Consider the following 14,171-nt stretch of genomic DNA (forward strand, 5'->3'; position numbering starts at 1 on the left):
CTTACAGAAAACGTTTGACCTCTGTCATTGCCAACAAAGGGTATATAACAAAGTATTGAGATGAACTTTTGTTATTGACCAAATACTTATTTTCCACCATAATTTGCAAATAAATTCTTTAAAAATCAGACAATGTGATTTTCTGGATTTTTTTTTCTCATTCTGTCTCTCATAGTTGAAGTGTACCTATGATGAAAATTACAGGCCTCTCTCATCTTTTTACGTGGGAGAACTTGCACAATTGGTGACTGACTAAATACTTTTTTGCCCCACTGTATGTTGAACAAGTTCATGTTCATTTTCCTCGACGACATCCTGATCTTCTCAAAAACCCTGTCCGAACACACCCAGCATGTCCAGCAAGTGCTCCGTCGTCTCCTTGAAAACTCCCTCTTCGTCAAGGCAGAGAAGTGTGAGTTTCACGCCAAGTCTGTGGTGTTCCTGGGGTACATCATGGCAGAGGGGAGCATCCAGATGGACCCTGCCAAAGTCTCAGCAGTGACTTCATGGCCAGTACCAGAGAGCAGGAAGAAGCTTCAGCAGTTCCTGGGCTTCGCTAATTTCTACAGGAAATTCATTCGTAATTACAGCACCGTTGCATCACCCCTCACCACCTTGACCAGCACCAAACAGCTCTTCACCTGGACTCTGGCTGCCAACGAAGCCTTTGCCACCCTCAAGGCTTGGTTCACCACTGCTCCCGTCCTCCAGATGCCAGATGCGGAGCGGCAATTCATCGTTGAGGTGGACGCCTTGGATGTGGGAGTTGGGGCAGTGCTCTCACAGAGGTCAGCGGATGACAACAAACTCCACCCCTGTGCATTCTGCTATCGCCGGCCGAACGCAATTACGACATAGGCAACCGGGAACTGCTGGCGGTCAAGCTCGCCCTGGAGGAATGGCGTCACTGGCTGGAGGGGTGCGTAGTCCCATTCCTGGTCTGGACAGACCATAAGAATCTGGAATACATCTGCACCGCCAAACGACTCAACCCCAGACAGGCCCACTGGGCTCTCTTTTTCACCAGATTCAATTTCACCCTTTCATACCGGCCCGGATCTCGCAACACCAAGCCTGATGCACTCTCCCGCCAGTTCCAGAAGGATGATGCCTCCTCCAAGGATCCGGCTCCCATCCTACCTGACCCCTGTATCGTTGCTGCTCTGACCTGGGACATCGAAGAACGAGTGCGGGAAGCCCTCCGTGACCAACCCAGCCCCAGTGCATGCCCTGCAAGTCGCCTCTTTGTTCCTGAAGACCTGCGATCCCAGGTTATACAATGGGGACACGACTCCCGTCTAGCCTGCCACCCTGGTTCCACTCGCACCTACCACCTGCTCGCCCAACAGTTCTGGTGGCCGCCTATGAGCAGGGATGTGCGAGACTTCGTCTGAGCCTGCCCTACCTGTAATCAGAATAAATCCTCCAGCCGGCCTCCTGCCGGTTTGCTCCAGCCTCTGCCTGTGCCTATGCGACCCTGGTCCCACATTTCCCTGGATTTTGTTATGGGTCTGCCCCCTTCTAATGGGATGACTGTCATACTCACCATCATGGACCGTTTTAGCAAGATGGCACACTTTGTTCCCCTCCCAAAACTACCGTCGGCCAAAGAGACCGCCCAGATCATCCTGCAGCAGGTCTTCCGCATCCATGGGCTGCCCAGGGACATCATTTCGGACCAGGGGCCGCAATTCACCTCCTCTTTCTGGAAGGAATTCTGTCACCTGCTCGGGGCCACCGCCAGCCTCACCTCCGGATTCCGACCCCAGTCCAACGGCCAGTCTGAGCGGACTAACCAGGAGTTGGAGAAGGCACTTTGGTGCATGGCGTCACGCAACCCTAGGGCCTGGTGTGAGCACCTGCTGTGGGTGGAATACTCTCACAACTCCCTCACCAGCTCAGCCACTGGACTGTCCCCATTCCACTGCGTGTATGGCTACCAACCACCCCTGTTACCCAGCCAGGAGGGAGAGGTCACCTGCCTGTCTGTCCTCACCTATGCATGCTGATGCCGCCGCACCTGGTCTCAAGCCCGCGCTGCACTCCTCAAGTTAGTCACCAGCTACTCCATTGGAGCCAACCGGCAGAGGACGCCTGCGCCCACCTACCAGGTGGGCCAGAAGGTGTGGTTGTCAGCCAAGGACCTGCCCCTCCAGGTGGAGTCTCGTAAGCTGGCACCTCGGTTCGTCGGACCATTTCCGATCCAGAGGATAATAAGCCAGTCTGCTGTCCGGCTCCGACTGCCCAAGTCTATGAGAGTGCACCCCACCTTCCACGTCTCAAAGATTAAGCCAGTGCATGAGAGCCCGCTGGTCCCAGCTGCACCTTCTCCTCCTCCTCCTCCTCCTCCTCGTCTCATCGATGGTGGCCCGGTCTACTCCGTCCGGCGACTGCTGAAGTCACAGCGCAGGGGCAGGGGCCTCCAATACCTGGTGGATTGGGAGGGCTATGGTCCTGAGGAGAGGATGTGGGTTCCTGCTGGGAGGATTTTAGACCGTACCCTCATCAGCACATTTCATCGCCTGCATCCGGACCAGCCGGCCAACCGGAGGGGTCGACCAAGGGGTCCTTGTCAGAATGACGATGCGCCAACCGCTACTGTCCCCGAGTCCAATTCTGAACCAGATCCTGAGGCCTTGGACACTGACCGGTCAGAGGAGTTCTGACCCTCCACCGGTATTCCCCCTCCTCCCGCCCGTCTTGGTGGATCTGTGGCTAGGGACTTCTGGAGCTGTCCCTTGGGGGGGGGGGTTCTGTCATGGTCCTACCTGTGGGCTTCTCTCTTCAGGTAACATCTCCACTCAGCATTACCGGCCACACCCGCTCTCACTTCCTTTTATTAACTTTCAGTGACTGTCATTGGCTGTTGCCGATCACTTGCTTCCCCCCTGTGTGTATTTAAGCTGCAGTTCTCCCAAGCCTCAGTGTCAGATCGTCTGCAACTTCCAGCGTGATAACCTGCTCTGTGTTCCTACTACTCTGACTCCTGACGATATTCTGTTCCGTCTGACTCTGTCTGCTCTCCAGCCCCGGTAACCTGATCTGCCTTCTGTCCTGTCGACTCTGCCTCTTGCCTGCCTCTCCTGTACCTTCGCCTGATCTCCAGCTTGCCCAGCCCTGCTGCTCGCCTGCCTCTCCATCAGCCCGGTGTGAGCAGCCCTGCCTGGAGCCCTACTCTTCAGCCCCGGTAACCTGACCCTGCATTTCTGTCCCCTATCTTACTATCTGTTCTGTGACTCTGTGTTCCAGCCTGCTCACTAACTCCAGCTTGCTGAGGGACTACTGCTGGGAGACTGCCTGAAGCCCAGTGCTATTAGCCTATAGCCACACCTCTCTGACAATGCCTGATCCTGTCTGATCTCAGCTGCTAAGCAGGGTCAGACCTGGCCAGTACTTGGATGGGAGACCTCAGATGTTCCCACCAGCCATCCTTGCCTCTCAGTCCTCCTGCCACTGAACTTCACATATTCCTTTTTCCCCTGTTATTATTAAACTGTGGTTTGAGTGCATTTGCTCTCCTCTCCTGTCTGGTCCTTGACACCATTATACTCACACTCATTCACACACCACACGTATGTAGAAAACCAGTATAGCTATCCCTACACAACGTCTAGCCCAAAAGAACATTTTTTAATGTTTGCAGTTTTGGGCTAAGCTTTTGTTGTCTGAGATTCAACAATATCTTCTGGATGAACTCAAATGTGTTCATACCTTTGGGGTAATCCATATGGAGTGCATACATTAAGCCGAACAGAAGACAAAGTGCTTGAGAGGTTGTGGGAATCTCATCCATGACAATGTTTCCTTCAAGGATGATTGCAATGCTGTTTATCAATGGTGGCATGTCCTCAGTCATGATTCTAAGAACCCCAACAGGCACCTGGGTGAAGTCACATGCAGTGTCCGAATCCTGCATTAAAAATAAAAGAACACAAATTTAGGTAGTTATCATGTGTTCACTCTTATGATGCACAACATCACATAGAAGAAACAAGCACTCTGGAATACTGTCTTAGAGAGCTCTTTAGATTATGAGTAGGTAGAAATGGCTGCATTTCAGCACTAAGCCTTAACAAAAAGAATAATAAAAAAAGGCGATACAACTTCATCTGGGAAGCTCAGATTTGGTTCAAACTTTGAATGCATTGAAAATCATATAAAACATAGATGTGTTGTTGCAATTTAGTTATATAACCCTCTAAACCCAATTCTATATCGGGCAGAAAAGAAATTTGTCTATGGTCTGTGGTGAAACATTTTCACCATAGACTAAGATGGAAAATTACTTTCCTTCAGCATCACATGTGAGGCATCAAATTTGTTTGTAACTCCCAACTGATTAAAAATATGTCACTTGTTTAATGTTGTGACATCCCCACTTAAATATGTTTGGTTTGCAAAGTGTGAATACAGGCTATAATAACTAACTTGACCTCAGTTTTTGGGAATTTTAATATTGGCTGTTTGCAGTCCAGGTGCATTAGACCTAAGCCTTGACAAAGGTTTTTTTTTTTTTAAATACCAGACCTGAACAATGCTGTTTTTTCCAAAATCTGAGAACTGAACCTGAGGTCTGACGATGTCCTAAAATGTGCACTGTACAATGGTCATATCATTATCATTATAAATGTACTTACTGAGCAGCTGAGGAAGAATTTGCTGGAATTATCTCCAAGATACAGGGACAGACATTGTAGGACAGCAGTGCATGTTGTGGTGATGTCATTGGTCTCATGGAAAAGATGACTAAAAAGAATAAGCAGAAGACTATATGAAAGCAAACTTGTAGTCTGTGGATATGTGTGCTCGAGTTACAAAGTTGAATTCTAAAGAATTACTTGTACTGTAGTAGCAGCTGTAGGCCTAGCTGAAGCTTGCAAGCACACTACCATAAGGTGGGAATGATGAAGAATCTGAAACAACACTTACTTGTGTATTGATTGGCTGGAGGAGGCGATCGAGCGATTAGCCAACAGCTCCTTTTCTGGTTTTGAAGAGTTCAATGAGACGAATGGTATGGTGGTCCAGAGCTTCGTAAAAGTCATTCTTGAGGTTCTTACTGGCAACTCTATAGAACTCGGCAAAGACCTTAAGAAACAAAAAAACACATCCAAAGGACTGTTTACTCCACCATGGTAGTCATTTGACGCCAATAGTCTATTTGACTGTCATATACAAGACATTTCTCAAATAGTAATGACCAGATTTACTCAATGATAAATCAATTAATCATTAAAATAATCAAACGAATCAACAGAGTAATCTACAATGAAAATGATTACTTGTGGTGTGGTTAAGTATAGTGCAGTGGGGCATACCTGACTTTCTGTGAACAGCGCAGGCCAGCGTTCCATCATCCTTTTAACTGGAGGCTGTTCTACGATTTCTTTGCGTTGCAACGAAAATGTCTGGTCCATCATTTTCTTCACATCAACTGAGTCCGGAAGCCTTTTCTTTGCTTCACTTTCAAGTTGTCTTCTAATGGACTCAAGAGTATCTTCATTTTCACCATCAGGAAAATTTGGCAAGAAATTTGTCTCACTTCTTCTTGGTCTTTTTATGTTATTACATGATGGCTCTCCTTCAGGGAAATCCCTCTTCCACTTGTTGCCATTCACCGTGACATCGGCCATTCCAGATCTTCTCATTTTTGTACGGAAATTCCCATCTTGAACTTAATGCCATCCACAATATCCAGTGGATGATCCAGCTTCTTTCAGGGATCTGAGGGATCTTCTCTCATTCTAAATCTGAGAGTTTCTGTGCTGAAGTTACAGTGAATACTGGGGAAGTGTTCAACTTTGTACCTTTTTCTGTGCAGGAAGTTTGTAAAGCCTTGAAGGGTGTGGATCCTAGAAAAGCACCAGGGCCTGATCTTATTGAGCCATATTTCCTGAGATTGGCATCAGATTTTATTTCGAGGCCTTTAACCTATATTTTTAATCTTTCTATAGAAATCAAGGTTGTTCCTAAATTGTGGAAGTCTGCTTTTGTCCTGCCTTTATGGAAGGGAGGTGATCCAGCCTGTTTGAATAATTATAGGCCAATATCAAATCTTTCAGTTTTGGCCAAGATACTTGAAACTCTGGTTAGTAATCAGCTAAAGGAGTTTCTTTTCAACAATGATGTTCTTTCTACTTATCAGTCAGGTTTTAGGAAGAAGCATAGCACCATCTCTGCTGGCTTGAAGGTAGTAAATGACATCTTGATTGCACTTGATAGGAAACAGCACTGTGCGTCACTTTTTGTTGATTTATCTAAAGCTTTCGACACCGTTGACCACAGTGTCTTAAAGATTAGACTTCTTAATTCAGGACTTTCAGAGCAAGCAGTAGCATGGTTCTCAGATTATCTAAATGACAGATCTCAATGTATTAAATATGATGATCTTTGTTCAAAATTTGTATCCATTTATAAAGGTGTTCCACAGTGTTCTGTCTTAGGTCCGCTTTTATTTACTTTATATATAAATGACCTAGGACAAAATGTGCCAAATGCAAATTTTCATTTTTATGCTGACGACACGGTAATTTATTCTTGTGCCTCTACTGTTATTTTGGCCATTGAAAACCTGCAAAATGCATTTAATGCTTTTCAGGATACTTTAATCCAGTTGAAGCTTGTTCTTAATGCTGAAAAGACAAAATGTATGATCTTCAGCAATTCAAAGACCAGACCACAAACCTCTGCTGTGGTTACTCTGGACGGAAGATGCATAGAAACGGTCAGCTCTTATAAATATTTGGGGGTTTTAATTGATGAGTCTTTCACTTTTAAGGCACATGTGCTCCAGCTAGTGAAAAAGCTGAAACTTAAACTGGGTTTTTATTTTCGCAATAAGTTATGTTTTTCTTTTGAGGTTAAGAAGAGACTTGTTGCTGCTACTTTTTTATCTGTTTTAGATTATGGAGATCTGTTGTACAGAAATACATCTGCTCAGTATCTCCATAAGATTGATTCAGTGTATCATGCTGCCTTGAGATTAATAACGAATGCAAAAGGCTTGACTTATCATTGTGACCTCTACTCTCGGGTGGGATGGCCTTCTTTGGCCACTCGTAGGCTCCATCATTGGTATGCCTTTATATACAAGGCCATTTGGGGTTTGCTTCCACCTTATTTGTGTGTTTTCATGGTGCCAAAGACTATGGGACAATATTCCTTGCGTTCCCTTGATCATTATCTGCTTTTAGTCCCAAATGTCCGTACTGAGTTTGGGAAAAAGGCCTTTGCTTATTCAGCTCCTATGGCATGGAACAACCTGCAAAATGTGTTTAAATTAGATTGTCTAGTTACTTTAAACGAATTTAAAGCTAAACTGAAGGATCTAGAGATGACTTCTTTAAGATGTCTGTGTTTTTAATGTATAATTTCGATTTTAATGTTGTAATATTGTCTCTATGTATTTAATGATGTTCTTTTATATTGTATGTCTGTAACAGTTTTCAGTGTTGCCTATCTTGGCCAGGTCTCCCTTGAAAAAGAGATTTTTAATCTCAATGGGACTTCCTGGTTAAATAAAGGTTAAATAAATAAAATAAATAAAAAAGGGATGTTTTGCAATCAGTGCAGAGGCCACTTCTTGACAGTGTTCCTCTGTGGGGTATGCTGTGTACTTGTACATTGTCTCTGCCAGTCTTTCTAAGATCACATGTTTCATGTCTCGAGAAACATCCATCCGAGTTCCATCCTTCATATAAGCAAGGTCTCCCTGTCTCAGTCGAAAATGTACATCCACAGAGAACTCTGGGATATCAAATGCAGAAGGCCAAGGATCCGGCCTCACCAACTGAGATTTTTCTTCACTTGTATACAGTATCTCTGTATCAGATGTGCTCGTTGAGGACGGTGTGCTAGAGACCGAAGACAGGGACTCAAGACTTATAATTTTCAGCGTGGATCGATCTGGCAGTTCTGACACATCTGTCAGATTGCAGAGGGCATTGTTAAACAGTGGGTCTTCAAACTGTAGTTTGAAGTCATATGGTAGTGCCAGTTTAACTTTCAAGTGTTCCAAAAAAGACTCAAGGCTGCCTGGTTTCTGATCAAGACTGATTCTTCTAATGTCACAATCAGTGACGATGACTCTGATTGGCCACTTCTGTTCCATCGTCCTACAAAGAGAGCTATAAATTAGTGTGGCTAGCATAATATGTAATGTTTCAAAGAAACAAACAACATGCCTCTGACTTGGTATGGTGACAAAGGAAAAACATCATTGAACTCAGTCAACTGAGTGGCAACCAAGCCTGTGCTGCTTTGTGTCAATTCATAAGCACAAAGATGCCCATGATACCATGCAATCATTGGTTTGCACAAAAAAACAATGTCCGCATTAAGCACTAGCACTTGCTTAGTCTGCCTAAACTCTGGAAGCCCTCCACATGAACCGACAGAAACCACCATATCTGCAGCATAGTTCATTCCATCAATACTGACAGACACAGCTGACAGGACTGTATTTTGGAGACCAGATCTTTGGTGCAAAATGTCTTGAATGTTCCCTGGGAGGGAAGAAATCATTACGCTCTTTACTTTGTTTGCTTGGAGTGCTGGTTTGAAAAAGGAAGCACAGTCCAAATGGTATGCCATCATCTTTTGATGTCACGTCGCCAAAGGTAGGGGAACATTTTTGAAGTTCTGAGTTTCATGGATGACTTTTTTGAAGAACTTGTGCTTCCCTTCAAATCTCATTGTCCACATGTCTATGAGAGGTCCAAAGACTTTTGTCAGTTGGGGATAGTGCTCGATATAGTGATGCTTTGGACGGAGTCTGCACTCTGGAAAAGCATTCAGTAGTAACTCTCGGTGCTCTGACATTTTAGACTCTAAATAGAACAAAGACTCATCTGTGAATCTCAGAGATACAACCAATTCAAGCACATCTTTTAAGACCATGAGCACCTCCCATGTCTCATCTCCCTCAGGTACATGATGCCCAATCATTAAAGGAAGCAATCTGATTAGACACCAGTTTTCATGACTGTTCCCTCCTATTGTCTTCTTCGAGGCAAATGTCTTTGGAACAGGTTGAGGTTTGTCCGTTTTGTCAGAAAAGGAATATGGGAATTCTTTGATGGCCTGATTTAGTGTCTTAAGAGAGATGTTATTCTTTTTTATCAGATCTTGAATGCACAGGTACACTTCAAATGGGACCACTCCCTCCAAAAAATCATGAAGAATATCTGGAGGAAATCCATCTACAGCATGAAAATATTTCAAGTTTTCACTGAGCACACATTTGCCTTTGACTGCATAACGTGGTACTTTAGATGGGTCCTGCTTGACTTCCTGAACCTGTCTGTCATGGGCATCTTTGGTTCTCAGTATGTAAAAACCTGAGCTGACATTTTTTGTTTGGATTTCTTCTCGTGTGGCCATACAAAACCTGCACATTTTCTCCACAATAAAGCCAAGTCAAGTCAAGTTTATTTGTATAGCGCTTTTAACAATAAACATTGTCGCAAAGTGGCTTTACAGAATTTTAACGAGTTAAAACTTGAGCTAATTTTATCCCTAATCTATCCCCAATGAGCAAGCCTGTGGCGACGGTGGCAAGGAAAAACTCCCTCAGATGACATGAGGAAGAAACCTCAAGAGGAACCAGACTCAAAAGGGAACCCATCCTCATTTGGGCAACAACAGACAGCCTGACTATAATATTAACAGTTTTAACATGAGGACAGTTTCGTTGATGTTATAGCTCTTCATTGATGGAAACTTGAGTGCAAAACTGTTTATGATAACTGCAGTCCTAAAGTTAGCAAGACAACTGTAGTCCTCAGCCATAAAAGCATTACTGTAAGAGTACAGAGCATCCTCCAGGTATAACCCTCAACTATCCTCATGGGGCCGTCCTTCACAGGAGCAATGCGATAAAACTCCGACCAGACACAGGGCACCAGGATGGACCAAGCAGGCCCGAGGGGCAGAAGAGGCCAGCATCTCAATCCCAGGACCAACATGTAACTCAGAGGGACAGATGGGGGGGGGGGGAAGAGAGAGAGAAAGAAAACACATGTTAGGTATGCCCTAAAAATGACAAGTCTGTGTGGTAGGCTCACAGAGACGAGAGTCTTGACATCAGGCATAACACACAACAATGGCATGTTAACATGGTAAAAAAAATATATCATGACCTGCTCTGGCTGGATGCTTGATTGGGTGATGGGAGCACACTCCTCAGCAATGATGAGATGCAGATGGGACCCTTAGGGCTGGCCAAGACAATTCAGTTACATTTCACCGGGTCTGGGACATGTGACAGAAAGCTCTCTTGAAATCCCACCAATGCATGGGCAGCCAAGTTATCTGCTGCAACATACAGCACAGTCCCCTTAATGCTTGCTCCTAACTTTTCAGCATAAACTCCATTCTCCTCAAGTGATGCTAGGTCTTCAATAAGTGGGCGTAGGACTTCATGATACCCCTTCTCTTTAACTGTGTTTACCTTGCATAAAACAGCTAACTGTATGGCATGAAGGGATGAGCGGTACTTTGGGTGTAGATTGGCAAGAACCCAATATACTGCACACAACTTATGCTTCTTCTTAGACGTTCCGAGTGGGTTTGCAACCTCAAAGTCATTAATATACAACCCCAGGGTGATTCTGAATTCGTCTTCTGCTAAAATGGCAGTTTCACTAAAGTGAGAACCATCCCTATAGTTACTGTACTCACTTCCTTTAGAGCTGCTGGTGGTGAGAGCCTTGTCTAAAACATCGTCTTTACTCAACAGTGCCTGAAGCATTTTAATCAGTGGAATGTAAACTATATTTTGACCCTGCTTATCAGTGACAAACTCCACAGGCTCCACGATAGGAAATTCTTTTGCTATGTAAGTTGCTCTCCTATTGGAAGTTGAAAGCGAGCCTCCAGCTGATGTGTGTTTCAAAAATACATTTGTGTCAGTCACTGCACAGACTACCTCCTTAACAACAGCATTATCAATATCAGGGTAATGACGTCTGAGTATCTCCTTGATCACAGAAAACATCAGCAGTTCTGAAAGTTGAAATACCTGTCCTATTTGCTGGATGATTTCTTGGAGAGCACTTTCAGATATGTTCAGTATTGTCTGCATTTTCAGGAAAAGTGAGGCTAAATTATGCTCAAGCTGAGAGTTGAGGTCATTGATATCAACACCAACATCTGTCAGCTCCTATTCTCCTAAACTAGTGAAATCTTCAGCTGGGACAGGTTCAGCTGGGACAGAGGTGCTTTCCTCAATGCCACAGAGCTGCACAGCTATTCCTGGTTTGAATTGAAGACTAGATGTAGAATACTTCTGGTCATGATTCCTACTTTTGTGTGTGTTAAAAGCAGAGTAGATATATCAAAGTCACAATCCAGATAGGGGCACTGCACTTTTTGCATCACCTTCAGATGCTTGCATAAATATGTAAAAAAAAAAATCATTTTCGCTGCAGGGCTCGTTAAACTCACACACTTGACAATTAAATGTTTGCACATCATCTTTTTCACTGGTCAACTGTGAGTGAAATCTGGATAAATGAACCTTCAGGGCATTAAACGATTTGAATGTGCAAATGAACTGCTGATGAAGACATGGTATTGGGGAGGTTCTTGTGAAGCCACCATGCTTTAATCTATGATGCTTTAATAGCTGGCCACGTTTTGGAGAGACAAAAGTGCAGAACTTACATGTCCACTGCATCCTTCTTCCAGTAGACACTTAACAAAAATACAGGAGAGTGATAAATTAGACTAAAAGAGACAAAGTCAAAGAGTCCCATATACATTTTTCGTACGTACATTGGGGAGTGCCTGTTAGAGAGCACACTCTGTCTAGGCCATCGGCACGCTCCTTTCCTTGCCGCCTTTAACTTCCCCAGTGTTTCCACCAGGTCCCCATTCACTGCTGGGTGGACAGGAGGCAAGTCCCAGATCACTGTCCGAGGCAAGGCTCGAACCAGGGACCACTCACTTGGCAATCAAGCGCTCTAACCACTTGGCCACCTCACTTCTCTAAAAGAGACAGTGACCACTTATTGTAAAGTGAGATATACATAACCTTTTAAAAGCAGCAGCATAAATTGTATTATGTAATTATTTAATGTAGCCAAACACAGCAAGGTGCAGAGTGTGAGTCCAAGTCTGAATTACAAGGTTGTTTCTGCTAAATTGCTGTGGTTGGGTCCTTGAGCCCTTAACCATCAGCTCCATTATATCCTGCATTAACCAAGTGAGCAAATGTGCTGGATTATGTGTTATTTTATACTATGTAAGAGACTGTAGTACTTTACTGTAAATAAGTTTTACTGTTGTTTACTACATATTGTACATATTACAGTACATATTGTAAAATCTATCACACTCTGCACCTTCTTACTGATCTAGTCTGTAATCAGATACTAAAAATGTCATTCGTCCTTTTCATATAAAGTAAATTTATTATTATTATTATTATTATTATTATTATTATTATTATTATTATTAATAATAATAATAATAATAATAATAATAAATGCAGGTTGATCACTGGGTGGGTGAAACTTGTGAATAGCCTGCCAGTTTATCAGAGCTATATATCGCATAAAATGGCAAAATTTGGCCATGTGAAGGGTTTCCCAAGTCCACAGCACAAATTAAGTGTCTCTACTAACTGTATAGTTACACACACTACAGATGTAATATTCTATTACAGTTTGCGTACAAAGGAATGTAAATGAGCATGTAAATAAGTATTTAGTTTTTATTCGTGTAAGTACACAAGTGTTGCTTGAGATTTTAAAGTCTAATTTTTACATAACATCTGTAACATGCTTACCCAAGAAATTCAGATGAGTTAACACCAAGCTGAATTTGATATTCTGCACAATAGATACTAACTACACAGGAACTGTCTACATATTTTAATGTGCAACTTCTATAATCAGTTGAAATTCACAGTAAGTGGACATTTCCTGAAAATCTGACTTGAAAATCAGCCATTTATGCACAGTTTTAATTACTTTCCCTGTTACACCTGAAAGAGACTTGATGTGCAGTTCTAACTATTAAAGTAAGCCGTTAATGTACATGTGCAGTTCCATAAGATGTGCTACTGTAATCCATCTACAATAGTGTGCAACATTCTCAGTAATTACATATGTAGAGCATGTGCAACTAACCAGATATGAGAAACATTTTAATATAAAGTTGGATCAAATTAGCCTGTGAATTGTTGTTTGCGTATTTAGTAAAGAATTATGCCAAACTTATGAGCAGATTTGGTTGTATACAGAATAAACAGAAGACTGATGCGCACACATAAAACAGAAAAAAAATGATTATGGTCATGGAGAAATATTTGGTAGAATTAGCCACAAATGAAAAAATATTATTTAACTGAATATGCACAAAGAAATTACAAGAACAAGAATGAAAAATGTATCATACAGTATGTTTGCCCAGAATATGGATTTATATCAGTAATTGTTGTCAGCGATTTGATATTTGTGATTAAGCGTAGTGTTTTATAAGCTACATTGAGTTACAGTTGCATGTTAAGTGTACAGAGATTAGGTCTACAATGGTACACAAAGTCACACTTACTCAAAGTAGTGGTTTGAGTAAGTCTGACAAAGAGAGAGAGAGAGTCTACCCGTAAATAACATATGTAGCTTGCTTCTTATAGGTGCACCTTATCGTCATGAGCTACTTGATATTCCCATGGAAACCAGACGGGATGCTGCAACATGGCCGGGGCAAAATGGCTTCCAAAATGTAAGTTGCATAACTGATGTCACAGCCCAAAACATCCCTCATCACTGTCAAAGCCAAGCATCAAGTTAAGTGATACTTATTTGATTAATTTCCCAGTTTATTTACTTGTTTCATTGTATTGTTTCATGATGTCTATATTTTATGTACAGGTGATAATGTGTAAACATAATAAAATTCAATATGAATAAAAGCTGAAATTTATTAATTTTATACTTGTGGTACCAAGGCTTGACAGTGAAAGACCTATCCTTTAATAACTTTAAACAAAAATCTAAATTGTTCTTTGTCTTCAATTTCATCAAGTGCTTCATTCATAATATTTTCTATTAACATACACTACCGTTCAAAAGTTTGGGGTCACCCAGACAATTTTGTGTTTTCCATGAAAAGTCACACTTTTATTTACCACCATAAGTTGTAAAATGAATAGAAAATATAGTCAA

At 42.7% G+C, this 14,171-nt stretch overlaps 1 protein-coding gene across 1 annotated transcript in view; it reads left to right on the top strand.

The window, feature by feature from the left end:
• Positions 1-14,171, top strand: part of LOC132886257 (sperm-associated microtubule inner protein 4) — a 30,829-nt gene that overhangs the window by 13,291 nt on the left and 3,367 nt on the right. Inside the window, exon 6 of the mRNA XM_060920815.1 lies at positions 13,640-13,728. Coding sequence (XP_060776798.1) covers positions 13,640-13,728 — 89 coding nt within the window. The remainder of the gene's footprint in view (positions 1-13,639; positions 13,729-14,171) is intronic.

This window comes from Neoarius graeffei, chromosome 5 (assembly GCF_027579695.1).
Source record: "Neoarius graeffei isolate fNeoGra1 chromosome 5, fNeoGra1.pri, whole genome shotgun sequence".
NCBI classification, from domain to species: domain Eukaryota; kingdom Metazoa; phylum Chordata; class Actinopteri; order Siluriformes; family Ariidae; genus Neoarius; species Neoarius graeffei.